Here is a 21,248-nt window from a genome sequence, read left to right on the forward strand (position 1 = left end):
TCATAATTTTCAAATGTATTCATATTTAATATAGATTTTATTTATTTTACATGTTTACTTGTGTACATTCATGACATTTAGAACAGCTTCAGATATAAATATATGTGGTTTACAGATACAGATGAATCCTGTGTTAATATAAATGCACAATTTTAACTAATCGGATGAAACAATATTATTCTGAATTAAACTGAAATAAATCAATGTTTTCAATATTCAGGGAATTGAGAAATGAGTAGCATTGCAGAACGCATTCACTTGCGAGGTGTAGAGAAGTTCTCTGAAGTATAAGCCATTACCTGCACTGCATTGCAATGCTACAGTCATGACAATGTCCCAACCAAAGTATGCATGCATAAACTCCAATCCTGTCTTGTAAAATAATTTATAAGCTCTCTGTGCAACAAGGAATTAATGATTCTTTCCAGTGAGACCAACAAACGCCACACTGACCTTTTACAAACAAAGCTGTGTAAAGTATTAGAATCTGATGCTGTAGAAAGATCCTAGTTGCCTTTGTGTATATCAACTGCCTGCTTGAGTATTTTGTGTGTGAAATTTTCTCTGTACTCTTGTAAAACTGTTTGGGGTGTTTTTCCTGCCATATTGCCCGCTGTGACGTGGGCTGCAGTTATATTTGCTGTGTATACCTTCATTTTGATGAGGTGTTTTACAGTTTTGTTTCACTTTGTGTAGTGATTAACTCTGTGGAGTTTTCTGACTGTTGTTATATAACTTCATATACACAAATGATCAATAAAATGTTTTATTTCCTGTTGATACAGAACTTGACTTGGTGTATTGTGTTATTTTTTAATGATGCCATACGCTTATAATGGTCAAATAAACCGACACTATTTTCTCTTTTATCTTGTAGTAAAAAAAACACACACACACTTCAATCTTCTCCTTTTGAGCACCAGAAATGGTCCCATCATATGTACATGTACATATTCTTGAGTTTGGCATGTACCTTATACAGGCATGTTGCTCAGACAAATAACAATCAATGTTTAGTTTCTCGCGTCCATAAAGAATTGGGTGCTTTCTTAATTTAGTCCTGATTAAAAGAGTAGTTTAGTCCTGATGCACAGTTTGGTCCGGTCAGGCTACTTTAGTTCAGGACAGTACCACGTTGTAAACAGGACAATACTGCCATCTGCAGGAAACCATGAAGCATTAAAAGAATAGAAGCCGCCTTTAATAACGCTCTAGCAGTCTGCACCGGGTTACCTCTGACACTTTACATTTATGCTTGTCCTTTATGAGACCACACCCAGTGGTGAAAGTATATCATTAAATTATACGTTACACAATAGCAATGTAAACTGCAGCTTTGATACAGATGCATTTTAGAATCCCAAAATGATGAAGACGAAACTTTTGTAAGCTGGCGAACATAAAACCAAAATGCAAAGTGAACTAGTTTTATTATAATGGTGGTCCCTTACTGTTCATTTAGGTGCATTTGAGAGATTAATCGGGTATGTTGAAGTAGACCGCTGCCACATGTCCCCGCCCACATGTAGACCTTCTAAGTTGCGAACTGTTGCTAAAGGCTAGGCTAAACTAATGTTAAAAAAATGTGCATATTAATGTTTCAAAAACAAGTAAAAAAGAGGCTGACCGTCTTTGTTCTGCAGTGTTGCATACATTTCCGTTTTTTAAACCGTAATTAATGAAAATATATATTTAAAAAAAAAATGAAAATGATCCAGCCTACTTGTCTTATACGGTCTATGGCCTACACCCGTATTTTAATAGATCCATGCCTACACCGTACACCTTTCACGTGGCTGCTGTCACGTAGCTAACCGGGAAAAAAAAGAAGTTGCGATTTTCATTTCCAGAATAAAACATCAAAAACACAAGCCTTTTATTTTTGCAGCGCAGACCGGATGTTGGAGGCATCATTAGCTTCGCAGCTGTTAGCATTGTGACAGCTTGCTTGGGTGTACTGTCAGATCTGCGCAGCTACTTCTTCCTACTGGAGAACTTTATTTATCTATTGAAGAACTTAACTGTGTCTGAAAGAGCAAAATGTTGTCCTATCTTATAAGCGTAAGTTAATATTATTTTGGCTGCGAATTACTGCGTGTGTTTGCTAGTTAACGGAATTACGTTAGCTTTTGCTGTTAGCTTGAATTGAGTTTGCACAGTCTAGCCTTGCCAGAGGAATGTGTATGACTCACGAATCCCATTCAGCCCATAGACCAGACTAAAACATGTTTGCGACGCACCAGCATCAACCAAAGAACAAAATGGACACAACACGGGTGCTTACAATAACTGTAAAATTAACTGTGTTTGATCTTATCACAGCTAATCCGGGGGAGCGTGGATAGCATCATGAACTTCATTTTCAGGCTTCTATTTGCAAAGCGGAGACCTGCTATTACCTTACAAGACCCCAACATAAAATATGCTCTACGGCTTGTTGACAAAGAGGTACCCTATCAAACAGATCACTTGAGCTGGCAACCGTGTATGGCTTGCGATTATTGTAATGTTGTCTTTCCATGATTAGATTGTGAGCCATGACACAAGAAAGTTTCGATTTGCTCTTCCTTCGCCTGCTCATGTCCTTGGTCTTCCCATAGGTAAACTTAGATATGTATTTCCTTAATGTATACACAATGGATGGTGCTAACATTAAAGTGTTAACACTAAGATTACTTGTTTTCCAAGGTCAGCACATCTACTTGTCAGCCAGAATAGATGGTAAATTGGTTGTACGTCCATACACTCCTGTGTCCAGTGATGATGACAAAGGCTTTGTGGATCTAGTGGTAAAGGTAAATATGGTCATCGTATGCCTCTAATTTACCCACATAGGCTTACATCACATGTACATCACATCACTTGTTTTGTTTTGCTGACAGATATACTTCAAAGATGTTCATCCAAAATTCCCTGAAGGTGGAAAGATGAGTCAGTATTTGGAAAGTCTCAAAATCAATGACACTATTGACTTCAGGGGGCCAAGTGGTCTTCTTGTGTACAAAGGAAAAGGTAAGACAATCATAAAGGATCTCACTCATTATCATTCATGAACAATGTCACAGACAATAACTGAATGAATCTTTTCTACAGGCGTGTTTGCTATCCAGCCAGAGAAGAAGGCTCCTGCTGAAACAAAAACAGCCAAACATCTTGGCTTGATAGCTGGAGGGACAGGTATCTAACAATATTTCATTTTTGTCTTACTCTAGCCTTGGCAGAGCAAGTCTGGACTGTGATATCCTATATTAGATAAATCCCAAGGGAATGTTGTCCATTTTATTTTTCACAAGGAATCACCCCTATGCTACAAATCATCACAGCCGTGATGAAAGACCCCAATGATAAGACTGTATGTCATCTGTTGTTCGCAAACCAAGTAGGTATCTTTAATCCTTATTTATACACATTGTACATTTGACTGATATTTCTGTCATTTTTCATTTGTTCACAAACAGACTGAGAAAGATATTCTTTTGAGAGCGGAACTGGAGGAGATACAAGTAAACAACCCTGACCGGTTTAAGCTGTGGTTCACAGTGGATAAGGCCCCAGCCAGTAAGTGATCCCACTGATTATTCAGTGGAAATAAATCCAGAATTTCTGTTTTTGTGAGCGGGTAACAGTGATTGTAAATGTTTTTTCAATTGTGGTGTGCCTTAGCAGAGTGCACTGTGTACCAGTTTTTTTCAAACATGTTAACAGCAATTATCTCCATCTTGCTATAGTTAACAGTCTTAGCCTTGTCACCTAAGAAACTTTGACCTCAGCCCATTGGGTATTGCATGTTTCTAGTGGTGTAATCTTCATGTGCTGTATAATTCACCGAGCATCTTTCTATTTTTCAGATTGGGAGTACAGCCAGGGTTTTATTAATGAAGACATGGTGAGGGACCATCTGCCCAGCCCCGGTGATGACACCCTCATTCTAATGTGTGGACCGCCACCTATGATCCAGTTTGCCTGTAATCCCAACCTAGACAAAGTAGGACACTCAGAGAGCCGTAGATTCACCTTCTGAGGAAAAGGAAATTCCTTAACAGATGCTGCCCCTCAAACATAATCGCACTAAACATATTTGCACTAAATCATATTTACGCTGTGGTGTTTATATTTCAATGGAAAGAAAGTGTGGACCAATTTTTGTCACTAGCAAGTGTTCTTGTGTGGATGACGTCAGTCATATATGCAGAAAGTTTATGGATGCAAGAGAAAAGATGCCAAATCCAATGTTACCTGTCCCTCTGAAGCCTTATTTCAATCAACATCTTGTTAACACATTGGTTGGGGCTTTACAACTTCAGCTTTTGAGTGCCTTAACACTTGCAGAGCTTTTTATGCATGATGAAATTAATTTTACTGCTTTATTTTCACATTTTGTAATGTGTTACGGCTGCTGTGCTCTTTACTGGGTATATATTTAAAATTTTCATCATGTTGTATATAATGTTGGCACATGATGGCAGCAGTGTAGCCATCTTACGATATGCTTAGACTTAAAATTTGATGTGTCACAATTTAATTCAGATTTTAATTGTGTTTAAAGTGAGCTCTCAACATTAAAGAAACAATTCAGTGAGATTTGTTTTATTTGTAAAAAATTATATCAAGCATGCACTGGGTAATGAAGTATACATGGTAGTTTACATGTCTTAAATATCAAACAAAGTAAAAAACAGTAATATGTTAAGTGCAATCCCAGGTCCACAGCTACATAACACTACAAATGCAATATTTTTAAAGTAATTAAACCAACTATGTAGTTGGGCGCCCATGAGTATGTTGTGTGGTTGCTGAAGATTGAGATTTTTTTATTAGTCAGAAGATACAGGGCTAACAAGATTTAAAACCGTTCTAACCCAGAAATTGGTTTCTACATACCAGTGGAGATTCCAAAATGTATTGCATTCAAGATATATTACTGTTTACCAGTAGTGAAAAGTAACCACTTAAAAATGTTGAAAATTGTTGTTGCCATAAATAAACTGAGAACTTGCAGTCAAATTTATTACTATATATGTTATATATAATATTAATATTATACATAATATATTTTTTTCTAACATGAGGTAGTGATGACCCAATTTTGATGTGCTTAATACATGCTAATAGTTTGTTTTTGCTTCACTGAATAAACCAAAATATAGTCAATGTACATCCCATATTTGTAGCGTTAAATCCCCCTTAGTACCACAAATGAAACACGTATTTAAATATAGATAATAGCTGTTATACAACTCCTAAAATGAGACAAACCAGAATGATCAGAGTAAAAGTGTTGGGACAGGATAAGCTCACAGTTGGTGTTGGCACAGTTACCTCTCCTCTCATAAACTTTAATTCACCACATGGCACTCAGACACTAGGAGTTTTCTGTTTCTACTATTGTATCTTCAGGACACACAGTCACCTCCCGAAAGAACTCGTCTTCCTTCAGCATGCTCTGAAAAATAAAAATTTGCATTGCTATCTTTCATTTGGAATGAACTGTTTACAGTGTGTATCTTAAGTAAGTAACTCACTGTCAAATTGTTTATTTCTTCTGAAAATACTCCAATCTGTCTTACAGTCCCCTCAGAATCCTCCATCTGCCAAAGCATCATAAACCACTCAGTGACAAGGTTAAAACATCGGTTGTGTTAGCAGAAGAGGTGCCCTTAAACCTGTTCTAGGTGATCCAGGTGGTCCTCGTACACCTGGGCCCCCTTCTGGAAGCTGCTGCTCTTGGGCATTTCCACATTCATGGGGCAGACAAATTCATCACCATCATCTTGGCGTTTCCTTCTCAACGAGCCAAAGCTACTGAATGATAAACGCCTCGGCTAAAGGACAGAAAAGTCAAAGTTATGGGTCATAATTATGTACACTACAAATACAAAAAAAAAAAACACAACCACTCGTCAAACAATTAAAAATAGCTATAACTTACAACTTTAAAAAGAGTTATCGTTATCGCCATCATCATCATTATTATTATAATGTGATGTTAATATTATACTAGGTAAACAAAACTAAAAATAATAATAAAATGGTAAGCAGCACCTTGACCTTGGCGGTGGCTGTCAGAACCGTGTAGTCTGGGTTTTCCAGACAGTCCTGTTTGAGCCGCTGTGCCTCAGAGCCGATGAGCAGGTGGAAATGTGTTGCCAGGTGGCGCCTCAGCAGGGTTTTATTTGGAGGAATATTAAGCAGAAGGGCCAGAGATTCTACATTGAAGCGAGGTTCCAACACCTTCAGACAAACAGACAAACATTTTGGGAGGATCTTTTTTAAATGTGTTGACGAAAGAGTTTTAAAATTTACCATATGTTTAAGCCACAGAAAAAAAGTAAAATAAGTTTTCTTTTCACCACATTATTTTAACTTCCGATATAGAACAACTTATGAAGGAGTTCTTACCATGAGACCACCATGAACCCCACTCCCCCTGAGATTCGGAGCATACTCTGCCAGATCCACAGACCTGAGCCACTCCATCACTCTATGATTGGTCCACTGAGAGATTTCAGCTGGTGTGATATTATTCTACACAAACATGAAGCCGTCACTCCAAAGTCTAATTAGGAAACACCCTGTGTATGTGTAAATGCATGTGTGAGTTACCTCATCAGAGGGCCTGCGTCTGAGGCAGCTGGATTCAAACGAGTTGAGCCGAAGGACTTGGATGGCTCTTTTAATACTCAGGTGATGAAGAACACTGCCCACTTTCAGAGACAGGAGGTCTTCCTAATACACACAATGTAATGTACAACAATAACTATATGAAAACTAAGGGTTATGTCTATGTTCAGTAACTATCAGAAACCCTCTCAAGGAACAAGTATTATTCCATTAGCTCACCACTGTCATGTAGTGCAGCATACGTCCATCAACACGGGCCTCATCAAAGTTACTTTTGTACTGTGGGAGACCAATGTCATCCAGCCATCCTGACAAAACAGTAGCCTTTATTTAGCAAAAAGTGATATTAAAAATGTGCCCTAAGATGACAAAAATGTGTAACTCACTGGTGACCCAGTGGTGGTCCAGTCTGCCCTGAAGGTCGTCCTCCTCTGATCCCAGAGCCTGCAGGGCCAACTGCAGCTTCTTCCTGTGGAGCGGCTGTCTAATGCCCAGCTCCTGAAGAGTAGAGGCAAGGCAACAGCAGGCTTAGAGCAGGTGATCAAACACTTCAAACTCTTTTTTAAACAAATGAATGCATCAGCATCATTGAAGAGTTTTACTGAATAATGCCTTGGATATAAAAGATAACATAAGACAGAAACCAGTAGCTACCTTTTCCAGATCATGTTGTGAAGCATGCAGAAGAGTTTGTCCAGACTTTATCCAGCTCTGGCCTTGAGCAGCGTACAGTCCCAGGCCCTGTTCATGAAACCATGCACAGACCTCCTCCTTACTCCACTGTGAGAAAGGAACACTTACTGCTCTGAGAAGACACACAAACAGCCCTGATCAGATCAATAATTATTTCCTTATAGAGCAAAATGATACTTTCAGATGTGTATTGTGTAAAAAGGACACTTGCTGGTGTTTTGGTTCGTGTGACCATCCAAGGCGAGGACCAGCTGTTGCTCTGACTCCTCCCCTCCTGAACTCCATCTCGGCATCATCAAGGTTAAATGATGTAGAGTGACTTCTCTTTAGTCTACAGGATTTATGTCACATTTTAGACAAGAAGGATAAAACTTAGAACCAAAACACAAACAATATGCTGACCTGCCAAAAAGTTTCATCAAACCCTTTGACTTCTTTTTAGTTTCTGGTGAAATTGGTGAAGGTGTTTCAGATTTTTGTGGGTTAACTCCCGCCAAGTCTAGATGATCTGTGCCTTTACGTTCTGCTTCTGTTGCAAAAATAAAGAAATAAATAATTAAACAATTAAAAATGTCATTCATATTCTCTGAGAAACTACCAATCACACTGAACACCGCATTTTTATCATCAATCATATTTAATATTTCTATAGTTTAGCAAGATTATGTAACAATTATATTGTTGACACAATTATGTGGCTCTGCTGAAAGCCGTGACCAAAGAGGGTAAACTTGCTTTTATTTAGTTTTTTCGTAATTGAGTCAGTAGGTAGAGGTCAACAAACAGCAAAATAGAATGGATTATGTTGTAAGAAAGTTATTGTATTCACTGTTTAATAGTTTTAAAGATTGGATTAGGAGGGTAGGAGGTTGTAACATATAAATAGCATCCATTCTGTGGGACCAATGAGAGACTCACCCAGAGTTGATGTGCTACCACCATGTTTTCCCCCACGCAACTTGAAAAATCCTCGGCCAAAAGATGCACGAACCCTCTTACTACCAAAACTTTCAGAACTTGATTTTGTGGGTTCATTATTTTTTATCTGGAAAACAAAAAAAGAATATAATGTAATATTGTGATTGGCCACCAGGTGTCGCACAAACGTTATGAGCATTAATTGTCTTGAGACAGTAACCTCAAATGTATAAAATTCATTCATTTCAACTCATTTCATGTTTAAAAGAAGAAAAAAAAACAACAACACAAAGGCAGTAAATAGATTTTAAAAAGACAATTCAATATGATATTATAATAAATCATATTATATATAAATGAAATAAGTTAGTGTTAGTGTCCTACCTGTAGATTTTTGCTTTCCTCTGGTGAGCTCCCTTCAATCGAACTATGAAGAGAAACATTGAAATGCTTGGTAGGGCCACCATAAGCAACTACAGCTATTATTTTTGTGGGTTGTGTTGTGTTGGAAGGCTTTATTAAGATACATTGTATTTTGTTCATAGTCTACCTTTGTGTTCCCTTTAGTTGTCGTTCTCTGTCCATTTCATTCATTTCAGAAAGTACTGCTATACATGGAATAGACTGAAACACATACACAATTGTAATATCAGGCCATTTTCCTCTTATGAACACTGTCCAACAAAATGAAATCTGAAGCTGTGGATTTTAAGTGTAGTGGGAGGCTTTTCAGAGGAAGTCTTGAGTCTGGGCTTTATCCTGTGAGCAAATTGTTTTGACAGAGGCAGCATGTTTACCTCTCCAGAGCTCCTTCCTGTCTCCACCACGACCTGATCCACCTCCATGGACAATGGATATGACAAATCCTCCTGGATATCAGCATAGTCATCTTCCCTAAACCGCTCTGAGAAACACAAAACTCTGTGTTGTATGGGGCCACATTTAATTAGGTTAAGTGATTACTGAAGGACCCTGTACATTACTGACCTTTGTCTATCTCTTGAACATTCTTGCACTTTGTAAGAGACTCCTCAAGCTCTTTTATTCTTTGTTCCTGTATCAGAATATAATAAATAATAAAATAAATCCGTACAATACAATAGTATGTATTCATCATAATTGTTTAATTTGTTTTAGGAGTACCTTATCATCATTGGCAGATGTCAATGACTCCAAAATCCTCCTCATCTTCAACATTTCTGTATCTAAATCAATTATTACACAAAAAATTCTTTTGGTCTGAACACATAAACATTTCCCAGGAAAAAAAAAATTCAATCAAGATTAAATAGATTTTAGTTTATGCAATTATGATTTCCAGGAAATATGTGGTTAGTTGTCTGGGATCAAAATCTACATGAGTGGATGTGAACAAGCAGAGTCATATAAATGCCCTTTCTTAATATACAGGAGCATTCCACTGCACTCGTCTGGATCATGTCTCCAGAGGTAGGAGGTGTAAAACAGTCACTAAGTTTGGTATGAACATCTCAGATAAGAAGTTAGAGTTTATGTTGCCTGAGACATGAGACGGAGAATAAAACAATAAATGAAAGATTCTATCTAAATATGCTTCTGGGACTTTGCTGTTATTAGAATTTGAAATGCCTTGTGTCTAATCCCATGAAGACTTCTGTATATTGCTGTGATGAAAATGTAAAACTTTGTTTCCTGACCTCTCTCTCCTCCCTCTGCTCTGCTGCAGCTGTCTTTTCTCAGTCTGCCCTCATCCTTCAGTCTCGTAAGCTCCAACTCCTGGTCGTCTAACTGCCTCTGAAGGAGCAGCATTTCATCCTGTAGTGCAAGAGAAAGTATCTATTTAGCCAAAAATACTTTGAATATACATGGAAAGATGATTACATAGGGAACGGTTAAGTAACATTATCAAACACTGTGCCGCAACTTATAAAGCAAGATACACTTGTCGGCCATTTTAGTACTGCAAGTGAGCATCATGTGTCAAGAAATTCAAGAAAAGTGTTAGGAGGACTCAAGTTCATTAACTATAAAGTCACAATGAGTCAAAATGGGCTGTATATAAGGTTATATTGGAAATGATGTTATGTCCAATTGAGAGTAAATAAAATTAAATAATTATACTGAAAATTACCAAAGCAAGCCGGAGAAGCAACTTTGTTCACCTCATATTTGGTGAACTCCGACATGTCCCACTTTAGGGGGATAACATTTAAGGTAAGAGTGCCAAAGAAATGTTCAAATAACAACAGGAAAGCAGGAGGGATAGAAGAGTCACTGAGAAAAGCCACTTAAGTGCTACATACAGTCATGGACTACAAAGCCTAGTGGTTCTTTGACCTCTGCAAAGAACTGAAACTCACTTTAGTAGCTCTGAGTTTCTTCTCGCACAGAAGCCTTTCATTCTCAGTATCTGTCACTCTGAATCGCAGGTCAGTTACTTCCTGGTACAAGCCCTGAGGTAAAGAACATTTGGATTACTTTTAAGAATCAAAAAGACCTTAGCAGAGACCCATAAGACACATGACAATTTGATTCTCAATTTTTGGAAAATCTGTCAAATGCACCAAAAATTTTGTTCAAAGACACAACACTCAATCCCCTCAAGAAGTTAAGTTCTCGGGAATCTGTCTAAAAGGGAAATGTCACAAACAGTTACTTCAAAGGCTTTTAATAGCTCAACTGGTTGTTTTGGAAATTAATGGAAATATGAAAGATGCCAATGTGTATTTAAAGGGATATAGGGGATTGTTTTGTACTATCTTCTGTTTATCTTACTTCTCCTGCTAATTCTGTTAACAGACACTTTGTAGAAAGGTCAATGACCACAGCACTGCAGTTGGCCACAGCATCTACTGAGCTTCCCAGTGGGGCAGCAAATTATATGGCAATCGAATCGCAAATGCTGCTGTTTTTTATCTAATATAATGTCCTCTGCAATGAACAAAAAATATTTTTTTAATAGAAAAATTGATTGTGTTGTACCTATAGTGTACACGTACACACCTATACAGACATGTTATTTTTCAGTCTTCTTTCAGATGTTAATGCACCTGGACTTGTTTACAATATGCACTCGGAACATAATTCTTCTTTTTCAACATTTATCTCATATCTAAAGGCAATCACAGTCAGATTGCAGTCATATTCCCCACCAACTCTGATTATTATATTAGTGATGTAATAACAATGTGATTAATAAAATAATCTATAATGGTTACAATTTACATCTAGAAGTTATACAAAAGTTCCTCACATATGTCAAACTGAACTTAAGGAAAAAATATCCCCCTAATTTTTCTGCCCGTGGAAAGGAGTATGGAAACTATAAGTCTTGTATGCTCAGATGCAGAGGAGGTATGTGTGGGGTGAATGGGAGTTGGGGGAGCTTTGGCAGGAAACAGCTGCTGAGTACAGTGAGTTCTGAGTGTCCTGTAACCTCTAATGAAGTTCAACCCACACCACATGACGGACTGGGACCATCGGGCAAAACAATGCCTGGAAGACCGCCAAAGTCTGGAGTCACCGTTTTAAACCTTCCATTTAATAGTGGCACATTAGAGTGGACCTAAAAGTTCATTTTACCTCACTGTCTCTGTGATCCCGCTCCACTGCAGAGAGCTTCAGCTTTAGACTGGACACCTCCGTCATCAGCTCCAGCTTCTGAGTCTCCAGTGCTGACTTGTTCAAAAGCTCCTGTAAGAAAAAGTATCAAATTAATAAATACAAAATACATTACATTTCTATTCTGGATTATGGGATTTCTTTCCACAGTAGCACACCTGCTGCAGCAATTCCTCCGTCGCATTTAACTTCTCACGGTGTTGTTCAAGGCAAGAGTCTAGATCTCGAATCTTTTCACCTTGAACTTCTACTTGGTCTGTTAAAACACTAACCTGAAAACAGTACAAATTCAAACTTTTATTCAGTGTTTGATTTGAGGTAGCCTTATCATCTAGTAGTCTACTGTAATCTCCATTTATTCAGGCTCAGAACTGTCATAGAAACAACACTGGTTTGTATATAATGAAATATAAATGAAAACATAAAGGAAGCACTATGTAACTTGTTCGGTGGAAATTATGGCATTTGTATCAATGGAATATTATTGCTTTGCAATACTTTTGAGCCACCTGCTTGTCTCCTTTGAGATGCTATATTGTGGAACATTCCAGGTAAAGCTATAACAACTCAAGTGAGACAAGCAGTTGGCAGACCCTCTACCAGAAAAGTTTCACGATACACCTTTAAACTTCCACAAAGTTGCTTAAAGACCAAAAATACTAAAATATAATATTGTTTTGTAAGTGTTAAAGTTGTAAGAAAGGCTTTTGTGTCTTTGAAGCCATTTTTCACAGCGGTTAATCAGTAATGGATAAAGCTTTGCAAACTGAAATTAAACTGAAGTAAAAGGCAATTGAGTAGTCAGAGCCCACCTGTAGTATGAGACATTCTTTGTCACTCTCCAGGCGTGACAAACGCTCTTGGTAGACTGCCTCAGAGCTGTGTCCATTGGTCTGAAATGGACAAAACATTGATCAATGTTCCTAGCACGTGGTTAACTTTCAAAGTCCCAGAGACTCAAAACGGTTCAAGGTAAAAGCATGTTAGAAAAGAAGTCTGCATGGTGTGACTGTCTCCACAAAGAGCTTCAAAACTTTCTCTTGTAGAAAAATTAAAATCTGAGAAGCTCTCATGTGTAAGTGATTTGAAAAAATTTAAAAAGCAAACTTTCCCTCAAATATCATGAAAAAAATGAAAACATAAGATCAGTCTCAAGTCAAGCTTAAGATGGAAACTATTTCCAAGCAAGAGTGCTCTATTCTTTCTATATTCTATATTCTTTTCCATGCACTAAGAATATATAAACAATGCATCAGTGTGTAGACAATGGATCGCAGTGTATACATCAAAACTGGACCATATGTACAGTGTCAAAAATTATGACAGAACCAGTCAAATATTGTGTTACCGAAAAAGAATCATTATTTCAGTTTGTGTTAATGATAAAGTATACTCAAGTATAGAAAATATGTAACACCAGCTTTAATCAAAAAGAATGCAGCACTTCACCATTCGCCCATGCAGCCACTCAGCCAGCCCCTCTGCAGTGGAGTCTGGGATCTGACAGCGCAGGTTGTCCCTCTCCTCATTGTCCATGAGCTCCAGTGCTCCCCGCAGATCTTCCAAGAGGTGCAGCACCCGGAGACCACCCAGAAACCCCGGAGATGTAGGGGACTGGCAATCAAACAGGCCATTGGAGTAATCCATGGCCTTGGAGCCTAGAGGTTTAAACACCATAACATGAAAACATCAACATTGAGAAGATGATGAAATGTGTCAAGACATAACCCTTAATTTAACACTGACAAAAACAAGCTATCAAAATGCACTGTGGGAGTCATGATTTGGATCAGACTGTGTTAAATAACAAAGCTATAAATTTTTGTGCCTCACAAGCCCATGTTTATAGCAATTTCCCAACGGGGACATATATTCTTTAATCTCCATCATGTGCTGACCTCTGTCAGATTAATCACAAACAGCTAAAACTGAAATGGACTTCCATTGCTAAAAATAATTATGGAAATACGGATAATTAGTACTGGTTGTGATAATAAGTGAGACTTCAGTCAATGACACTATAGCACAGTTAGCACATAGACACGGGCACTGGAGCTGTTAAGAGCCTCAGCATCCCCCAATGTTCCCAGTTTTAAAATCCACCATAATTAAAGTCTAGTGATCGCAATGGGCGAAGTGACTGGAGCAAATAGCATATTGGAGCATGCTACAAATAGCATATATTCTGCTTATTCTATATATCCATACAAGCGCTCTCTCTCTTCGCAGTGGCAGAGGAGAGATCCTGATGATGGCTGTGGTTTCCGCAGAAACAGGGGGGGACTTGGGAAGTCACATGACAATCGGCTCACTCATTTCTATTGGAAAGGTCACCACTATAATTACACAAATCAGTGGAAAAAGGGACTCTTGAGCTCATGTCTGCTTTGCTCATCTGTAAAGTCTGCCAAGTCCAAAAGTTCTCAAGCTGGAGTTTATATACCTAACCCTGAAAAATCATTCATTTTCATTAATGCATGGAGCAGTGGTCCACAGACTTGATTTGATATGGCTTACTTTCAAAGCTGCCCTAATTAAATCACATTAGTTGGTGATTAAGATAAAATAGAGCTTAAGCAGTCTCACAGGAGAAATTCACTTAATGCATTATTCAGGCCTTTCTACTTAGCATTTTAATATTGGCAATAAGACGTGCAGAGAGCATTTTGGGGAAACCCAAGTACCTGGAGGAAACCTATGCAGACACATGGAGAAAATGCAAACTCCACACAAAAAGGCTACATCCTGCGAGGGAGTTGAACCTAGGGCCTTCTTACTGTGAGGCACTGTGAAGTACTAACTGTTGTGCCACTGTTCCTTCATAGCTTGGTTCTTACTTTTTTGTTCCTCTGTTGTGTAAGAATGCTTGCTTGCTGTTCCTGAATGCACTTTTTGTTAGTTTTTATTGCAGTCAGGGTATGAAAAGTTTGAATTCACAGCACATGCAAAATAAAAATGTCTCAAGGTGAGATTATGTGCATTCCATGATCTAGTGGCACCACTGAAGCACTACTCTAAATACATTCACACCGAGCACATTGTGCTGGACTTTGTATTCCCAGCATGATCCTAATGGCTTCCAGATGTGGTCTGATCCCATATTATGGCATGGCCACTTAAAGACGTACTACAGTCAGGCCTGAACGTCCAACTGCGGTTACCTGCTATGATCCCATCCATTTGCTCCAAAGCCGCAGCCAACATTTCACTGGCATCAGACATCATGATCTGCTCAATGAATCTGAAAAATACAAAATATAAAGAGGTATTAAAAAATCAAGAAAATTACAATGAAAGTAACACATCAGGCCTTATAATCTAATATATCGTGGTCACAGATCATTAAAGAGGCACTTAGGAGTTCTGACATAATTTAACAATCACCTTATTTTTTCATTTCCAAACAAATTGTAATCAGAAATTTGAAGTTATTCACTAGAATGTCTTGGCCTTTCAATTATCTTTTGAAATATTTGAACAAAACAAGATTACCAGATTAATGGAAAAATATTTCTAACAACAGTTTTCTTGTTTATAATACAATCACCCATTCTCTTATTGAATATATTTTACATCAAATTAACCCCACAGTCTAGGACACTAGAAAGTGCTTTTATGATGTCACTGCCTGAAGTTATTACCCAGCATGCCTTGTGTCTGACCACTGGGTAGTCATGGGTGTTTGCAGACCATCCCTGATGTGCAATAATGAAAGTATTCTCCTCGGGGTCTCAGGGCTGTAGCAGAGCTGGCATGTGTGGCATCTTAAACTTCCAGAACTAACTGGACACAAACCCCCATGACAACATTGGATCACATGTCTCTCCTTTTGCATCCAATAATCAAGTATCACTTTGAGCTAAATCTGATTTGAGACTGTGCTTTTCGTATAAAAGAAAAGTCTATGGAAAACAAGGGCACTGCTTGTCCACACACTTCTGAATGAGGGGGTGGGTTAGCCCACTTTACTTCATTTCCTGCCTCTCTGGGGTCAAAGTGTCACACTCTGCATGGTAAAATATAGGCATTAGATATGTGATTACACTGGAGGGAGCCATGAAAAATCAATGTTCAACAATATACTCTTTCAGTTGAAGGAGCTCGCATTCGACACTGAAATAACCCAGGAACAATTATATTATTTTTAAAAGGCTTTCATTAAGATGTGATTTGAGGAGTCAGCGATGTTGTAAAAAATTAATATCTTGATAATGTTTAGGAGGATTACAATAATAATATTCTGATAAATTATGTCAAATCAACAAATTGTGCTTTAGAAATATTAGTTAAAGTTAGGTATCAGACAACTGTGACAGCTACAGAATGAGGCCTGGGAGAGAATGCTAAATTGCTGAAACTTAAACCTCTTCAGCCATGTTTTTGATGAATTAAGTATAACATGGCAGAAAGCTCATAAAAATCTATTTTACACAATACCCTGGTTATATTATATACTCAATATTTAAATGCAGCCTACAACTGAAAACAACATATGTGGTATTTTTTATATTTCCACTTCTAATGTGATTAGAACATTTAGAGAATCAGTTTGAGGCACTAAACAAAAAATACTAACTACAGCAAAAATCACAAAAAGTTCAGGTAAATTCTTAACAATTCTTGGATATTCTTCTTCATCCTTTCGTACAGAAGTATAGGTCTTATAATGACTACATTTTCTTGTGTTTGGTGTGGAATAGGACATAGAGCCGCCACTCATTACCATTAAAATGCCAAGTATATTTTGTCAGCTGCATGTTCTTTAAAGGAGAACGGGCTAAGAGCATGTCCTCCTCCAAGAATGTGACCTATGTTGTGATTCTAAATATTTTCTTTTTTTTCTGTTAACAATGAAACAGAAAGAGAAACATGGCTACTTCGTGTGTTGTTCATTCAAAACTTTCAAATTGAAAGATCAGATCTAAGGGGTGCTGCAAGTCCTGTTATAATGTCTATATTGTATCCACTTAATAGGTTTCACAAGAAGTCAGTAAGGGGGGCAAAGCGTCTTTTAAAATGATAATCAAGTTTACAATTACTATATTACTCAATTCAATTTGAAGAATTTCTCTCATTATGTTTCTATTAACATTTTTATTTTCTGGCGTCTGTGCTTTTTAAATTCATTTGAAAATAAAAAACTTAAACTGATGGATGGTGGGTTTATCTGACAATGGAAAATGTGCTGCTGTGAGCGTTGATAAGACCTCAGTGGGAGTGAACACCATGTGCATTCCTGAGCAGGTTGGCTTCCTCTAAAACACTGGTACTGACATCCCCATGACCTTTGACCCCACACTCCACAGGCTTTCAAACAGACCTGCAAGACCTCCACATCAACAAAGCCCACCAAACTGTATAACCTGTTTACTACATACAGTCTTTGTCAATTCAGTGAGCCAAATCAGCAAGCATTTACGACTATTGCTCATCCTGATGCCAAAAAGAAGAAATTCTTTCATTAATAAAAATGCTTACAAAGCCTACAATACAGTTGAGGGCTGCAGTTGTTCAGTTGTAAAGTGGCAAATGGTCACATTATTATTTTGCGCTTACCTGCCTTCAAAACACTTATGGCACTTTATGGAACTTTGTTTTATTTTTAGTTTTTCCTTGACTAATACAGAGAAGAGGGAGCCACTGTTTGTACGCATTTTTGTGTATGTTAGCTTGTTAAGTCAATTAATTGACCAAGGAGGTGACTTAACTGACCAATTTTAGTCATCTAATTATTAAGATTATAATATATTAAGATTATAAGGATTTATGTATCACAGAAGAAATGGGAAAGCATTCAGTGAGTAAGTGGCGTTTTGGAAGTGACTGTACAGTATCATTTAACTTCACAGTTGAAGATGCTGTTTGTGATTGTGTTCTTTACTGCTCAAACCAATTGCCCCTGGTGGGATTAATATAGTTTGAATAAATTTACTACACCACACCCCCTTTTAGTCGTTCCAACGATGTCTTTAGTCCACCAAGAATTTATTTTGTCAACTGCAGCCCTACTAATACAATTGTTTAATCAATGTACTTTGACTAAAACCTGCTTTTATGGTCTTTAAGGACGTGTGTAGGGGCTAGTAAAATCTCAAAAGCCATATAACTGTACAGGATTACTAGATGAGGGGAAACGATATGATAGGGGGAGGGACAATGCATTGAAACAGGAAGTGAGGGATTAAATGACCTGCAAAGAGTGGACAGTTTGTAAAATACACACGCCTCCAGCAGGGCCTCTGTACTACTCCACACTTCCAGCTGTGCTGCAGATGTGCACTTAACAGTCAGACTTTGGATACTTCTGAACTCTTTTGTTTGCCAGTAGAGTTTGTAAACCCACTCACAGTAGTACTGTTGTGATAGCATAAAATAATCAGCAATACAGTGCCATAGAAAAATAACTGCAGGTAGTGGAGTGTTCAGGGCAGTAGCTGGAACTCAGAGGTTGTCAGAGGCACAGATTGGAACAGTCAGTCTCTTGGCAGTTATAGCTACAGAAGTAATTTAGCATTACAGGTAGGAGATATTTAAAAAAATAAAATACTACTAAACTTACTCAAAAGATGAAAAGGGTGATTAAAAACAAAAGAGCTTACATAGTAATCTAACAAACATGGATGCTACACAGTGATATTTCTCCACTTTTGTGGTAAATTTTTGGTTCATTCAAAAACATTTACAGGCATTCTTTTGATTGACAAAATATCTGTATATCACCATCAAGATATGATTATTTTTAAAACGTATTGCTTACCTCTACTACCACATGGACTACAATAGTTTCTACCACTGCTAAATGATTATACACTTGCTTCATTGTGACTTGATGTGGCAGCCAAACTCCATTTCAGTCCTCAAACTCCACTTCACTCCTGACGTCATTGTTTATACTAACTTTCAAACAATTTCACTAACACACGACTGCAGTCAGACAGTGCACACTTAAACTAGAATTATATTTCTTGGGGTTGCTACTCTGAGCATGTGCACAAATGCCTCTTTGTCATCCAGACACTCACATGGCAGCAGCAAGACTCAGACCCTGCTCCAAACTACACTACATCAGATTTTCCACTAGGGCCAGCAATATCCAATGAAATAGTAGAAAGGAAAAAGATCATGACAAAAAGGAAGGAACTGAGAAAGAAGCCCTGCAAGCCAAGATAATGCAGCTTTTGATATAAAGTGACAGGATGCAAGCTCTTACACCTCAAAGCCTCCTGAAGTCAAAATGTTGCCTACATTCAGTAAAATGATGAGCAGAACAAAGAGAAAGCAATTCAAGATACATCCTCTGAGCCAGGAAGAACCTTGGCTCTGGGCTGTCGGGAAACGTTTCCTGCCACCTTCTGGAAAATGGCTTCCTCATAATCACAAAAACTGTTAAAATTCAAACCTCAGCAGAATGCAATGTAGTTTAGTGTTTGTTGAGAATATATTATTTCTATGAGAAGAATCATTTTACTTGCAAGATTATTATTTAATTTAAATCAGATGCATATACCACAACATCTTACAAATCACACTTGAGATACTCCAGAGCACATAACCAACTATGTGAGGAATGCAGACTTCATAGATACAGAGGTCCCAATCAAATCAACTTGTGTGCATTTGAGTTCAAGAAAAAGCAGTAATTGAGAAAACAGCTCTCCACTGGCTAATGTTTTTTACAGTAGTATAGGTCTGCTGTGAGTGCACAATAGTATGTGTTCATAATGGTGTTATGAGTGAACAATGTAAAATATATACAGCTCCTATATATCAATCATTTCCTCACAGTAAACAATATAAGTCTGACTCAAAGCAGCTCGCCAGCCATGGTACAAATATGGTTACAGTTAAAAGGGGAACCAAATCTTTTGTTATGCTTTTAGGTCTGGCTCCAGAAGCCAGATCATAATGAGAAATGGAGTGGGAATGCTGCCAGCTGGAGAGCAAAAGGCCATAATAACCTTATTTTCAGCAAGATTCAGTCAAATTGTTGAGAAAAAAAAAAAAGAACTATGCTAGAGCCTAGTCTAAAGTACGTATCTTTGCATTTGAATGAAAATGGCTATCAAGTTTTAATTTAATTAGCTACACTGATGAGAATGGTAGTCTTGCATACGTTTTAGCCCACTTATAGGTCCAAATAAATAATTCTAAATCTGAAAAACAGATATCAAATATAAAGCTAAATTTCTTTTGTAAAAATTTGCACAAATGTATTGAAATCTGCAGAAAACGTGAGTGACTAATACTCACCCAGGCAATGAAATGCTGGGCTTAAAACAGACTTTAACAGTTATTTGTGTTAGTACTCTAAGAGCAAGAAAGTTAACTAATCTACGCTTTTATAATGTACTAGTATAGGATAGTATTGACGCTCTACAGGCAACGGGATACTACAACAAATTGTCGCTAGATCTGCAATAAAACAATACACTTTATATCACAACTTTAAACTTACGCGTTTGAAAGAGAAACGAAGAGATCTTGCAGACTCCAGTGGATTTCTAACAGGGCATCGCTATCGGCGTCGCTTTCATTCAGTTTCTGCTTTGCTGAAGTTTAGACCCAAACTTCAAATCTCGAGCGAATTACGTCAAGTTAAAAGTGGTGGACGGAAAAACAGCGCGTCTGGCACAAGCGCTCTCTTCAAAGTAAGATCAACTCTGTCAAAATAAAAGCCCGGAGGATTTTCACGTGTTCTTTTTTTATGTGTACATCATCAAAGCGAGCATTTTAGTATGACTTAACAATTATTAATCCTAAAATTAACCGAACATTGTATTTACTGAATCTACTGGCATTTCAGTAAAAATGAAAAACAAAGACTTTACCATCTTTGCATCTTTGACAGCATTAGATACTCTACATCAAGCAAGATTCGCTAAAATTACAAACCAACTGAGCCTCCCAGTTACCGTTGCTGGGCAGCCAGTAGATGGGGTAAGAGTGTTATTTGTGTCGATATTTTTTTCTGTCTTTTTAACAGGAACATGAGGGAAAATACACACGTTTCTTTTAATCAAGAAGAGCACTTGATGAAATCTTAGGAGTAGTGGCTTTGATTAGGAGTCTGGCACAGTAGAAGAAAATGCTCTATCAACAGTGCTTAAGTGTGAGTTATTTCCCAGAGCTTTATGGGAATATTAGTGGCCATGGCAATCTTTCAGGCTTTACCTATTTCCTGAATTACTGAAATGTTGAAATGTTGTTCAGTTTTTTGATGTCTTTCTTTTATTTCTTGAATTCTTGAATCTCAATTAATTTTTTTTTTCTTTTTTTAATTACATGGAGAGTATTACATTGAGAGTTCTTTTTTTCTGCTTTCCCAGCTCAACAAGTTGTTCACATGCGTGCCTGGCAAGTACACAAACGTTTAGTGTTACGCATACACACTTCAGCATACTTTCTCAGTGCCAAGC

General features: G+C 37.6%; 2 protein-coding genes across 2 annotated transcripts; one reads left to right on the forward strand and one right to left on the reverse strand.

Moving 5' to 3' along the window:
- The first annotated feature begins 1,899 nt into the window (after positions 1-1,899).
- LOC110161379 (NADH-cytochrome b5 reductase 3) lies at positions 1,900-4,579 on the forward strand. Its single transcript, XM_055153782.1, has 9 exons — positions 1,900-2,061; positions 2,323-2,448; positions 2,528-2,600; positions 2,689-2,795; positions 2,883-3,012; positions 3,094-3,177; positions 3,294-3,379; positions 3,459-3,558; positions 3,849-4,579. The coding sequence occupies exons 1-9, from the start codon at positions 2,041-2,043 to the stop codon at positions 4,019-4,021; spliced, it is 900 nt and encodes a 299-aa protein (XP_055009757.1). The 5' UTR covers positions 1,900-2,040; the 3' UTR covers positions 4,022-4,579.
- ppfibp1a (PPFIA binding protein 1a) lies at positions 4,572-20,428 on the reverse strand. The gene is made up of 25 exons (XM_055153781.1): positions 20,288-20,428; positions 14,994-15,073; positions 13,282-13,490; positions 12,645-12,725; positions 11,991-12,104; positions 11,794-11,904; positions 10,572-10,664; positions 9,909-10,026; positions 9,376-9,437; positions 9,220-9,286; positions 9,030-9,136; positions 8,783-8,856; positions 8,617-8,659; positions 8,233-8,359; positions 7,717-7,843; positions 7,526-7,645; positions 7,276-7,426; positions 7,008-7,119; positions 6,841-6,929; positions 6,604-6,726; positions 6,400-6,525; positions 6,043-6,231; positions 5,664-5,822; positions 5,523-5,588; positions 4,572-5,443 (listed from the first exon to the last, which is right to left on the reverse strand). The coding sequence occupies exons 2-25, from the start codon at positions 15,055-15,057 to the stop codon at positions 5,363-5,365; spliced, it is 2,613 nt and encodes an 870-aa protein (XP_055009756.1). The 5' UTR covers positions 15,058-15,073; positions 20,288-20,428; the 3' UTR covers positions 4,572-5,362.
- Positions 20,429-21,248: the final 820 nt, after the last annotated feature.

Source organism: Boleophthalmus pectinirostris, unplaced genomic scaffold, assembly GCF_026225935.1.
Source record: "Boleophthalmus pectinirostris isolate CB_2022bp ecotype Guang Dong unplaced genomic scaffold, ASM2622593v1 HiC_scaffold_18, whole genome shotgun sequence".
NCBI classification, from domain to species: Eukaryota; Metazoa; Chordata; class Actinopteri; order Gobiiformes; family Gobiidae; genus Boleophthalmus; species Boleophthalmus pectinirostris.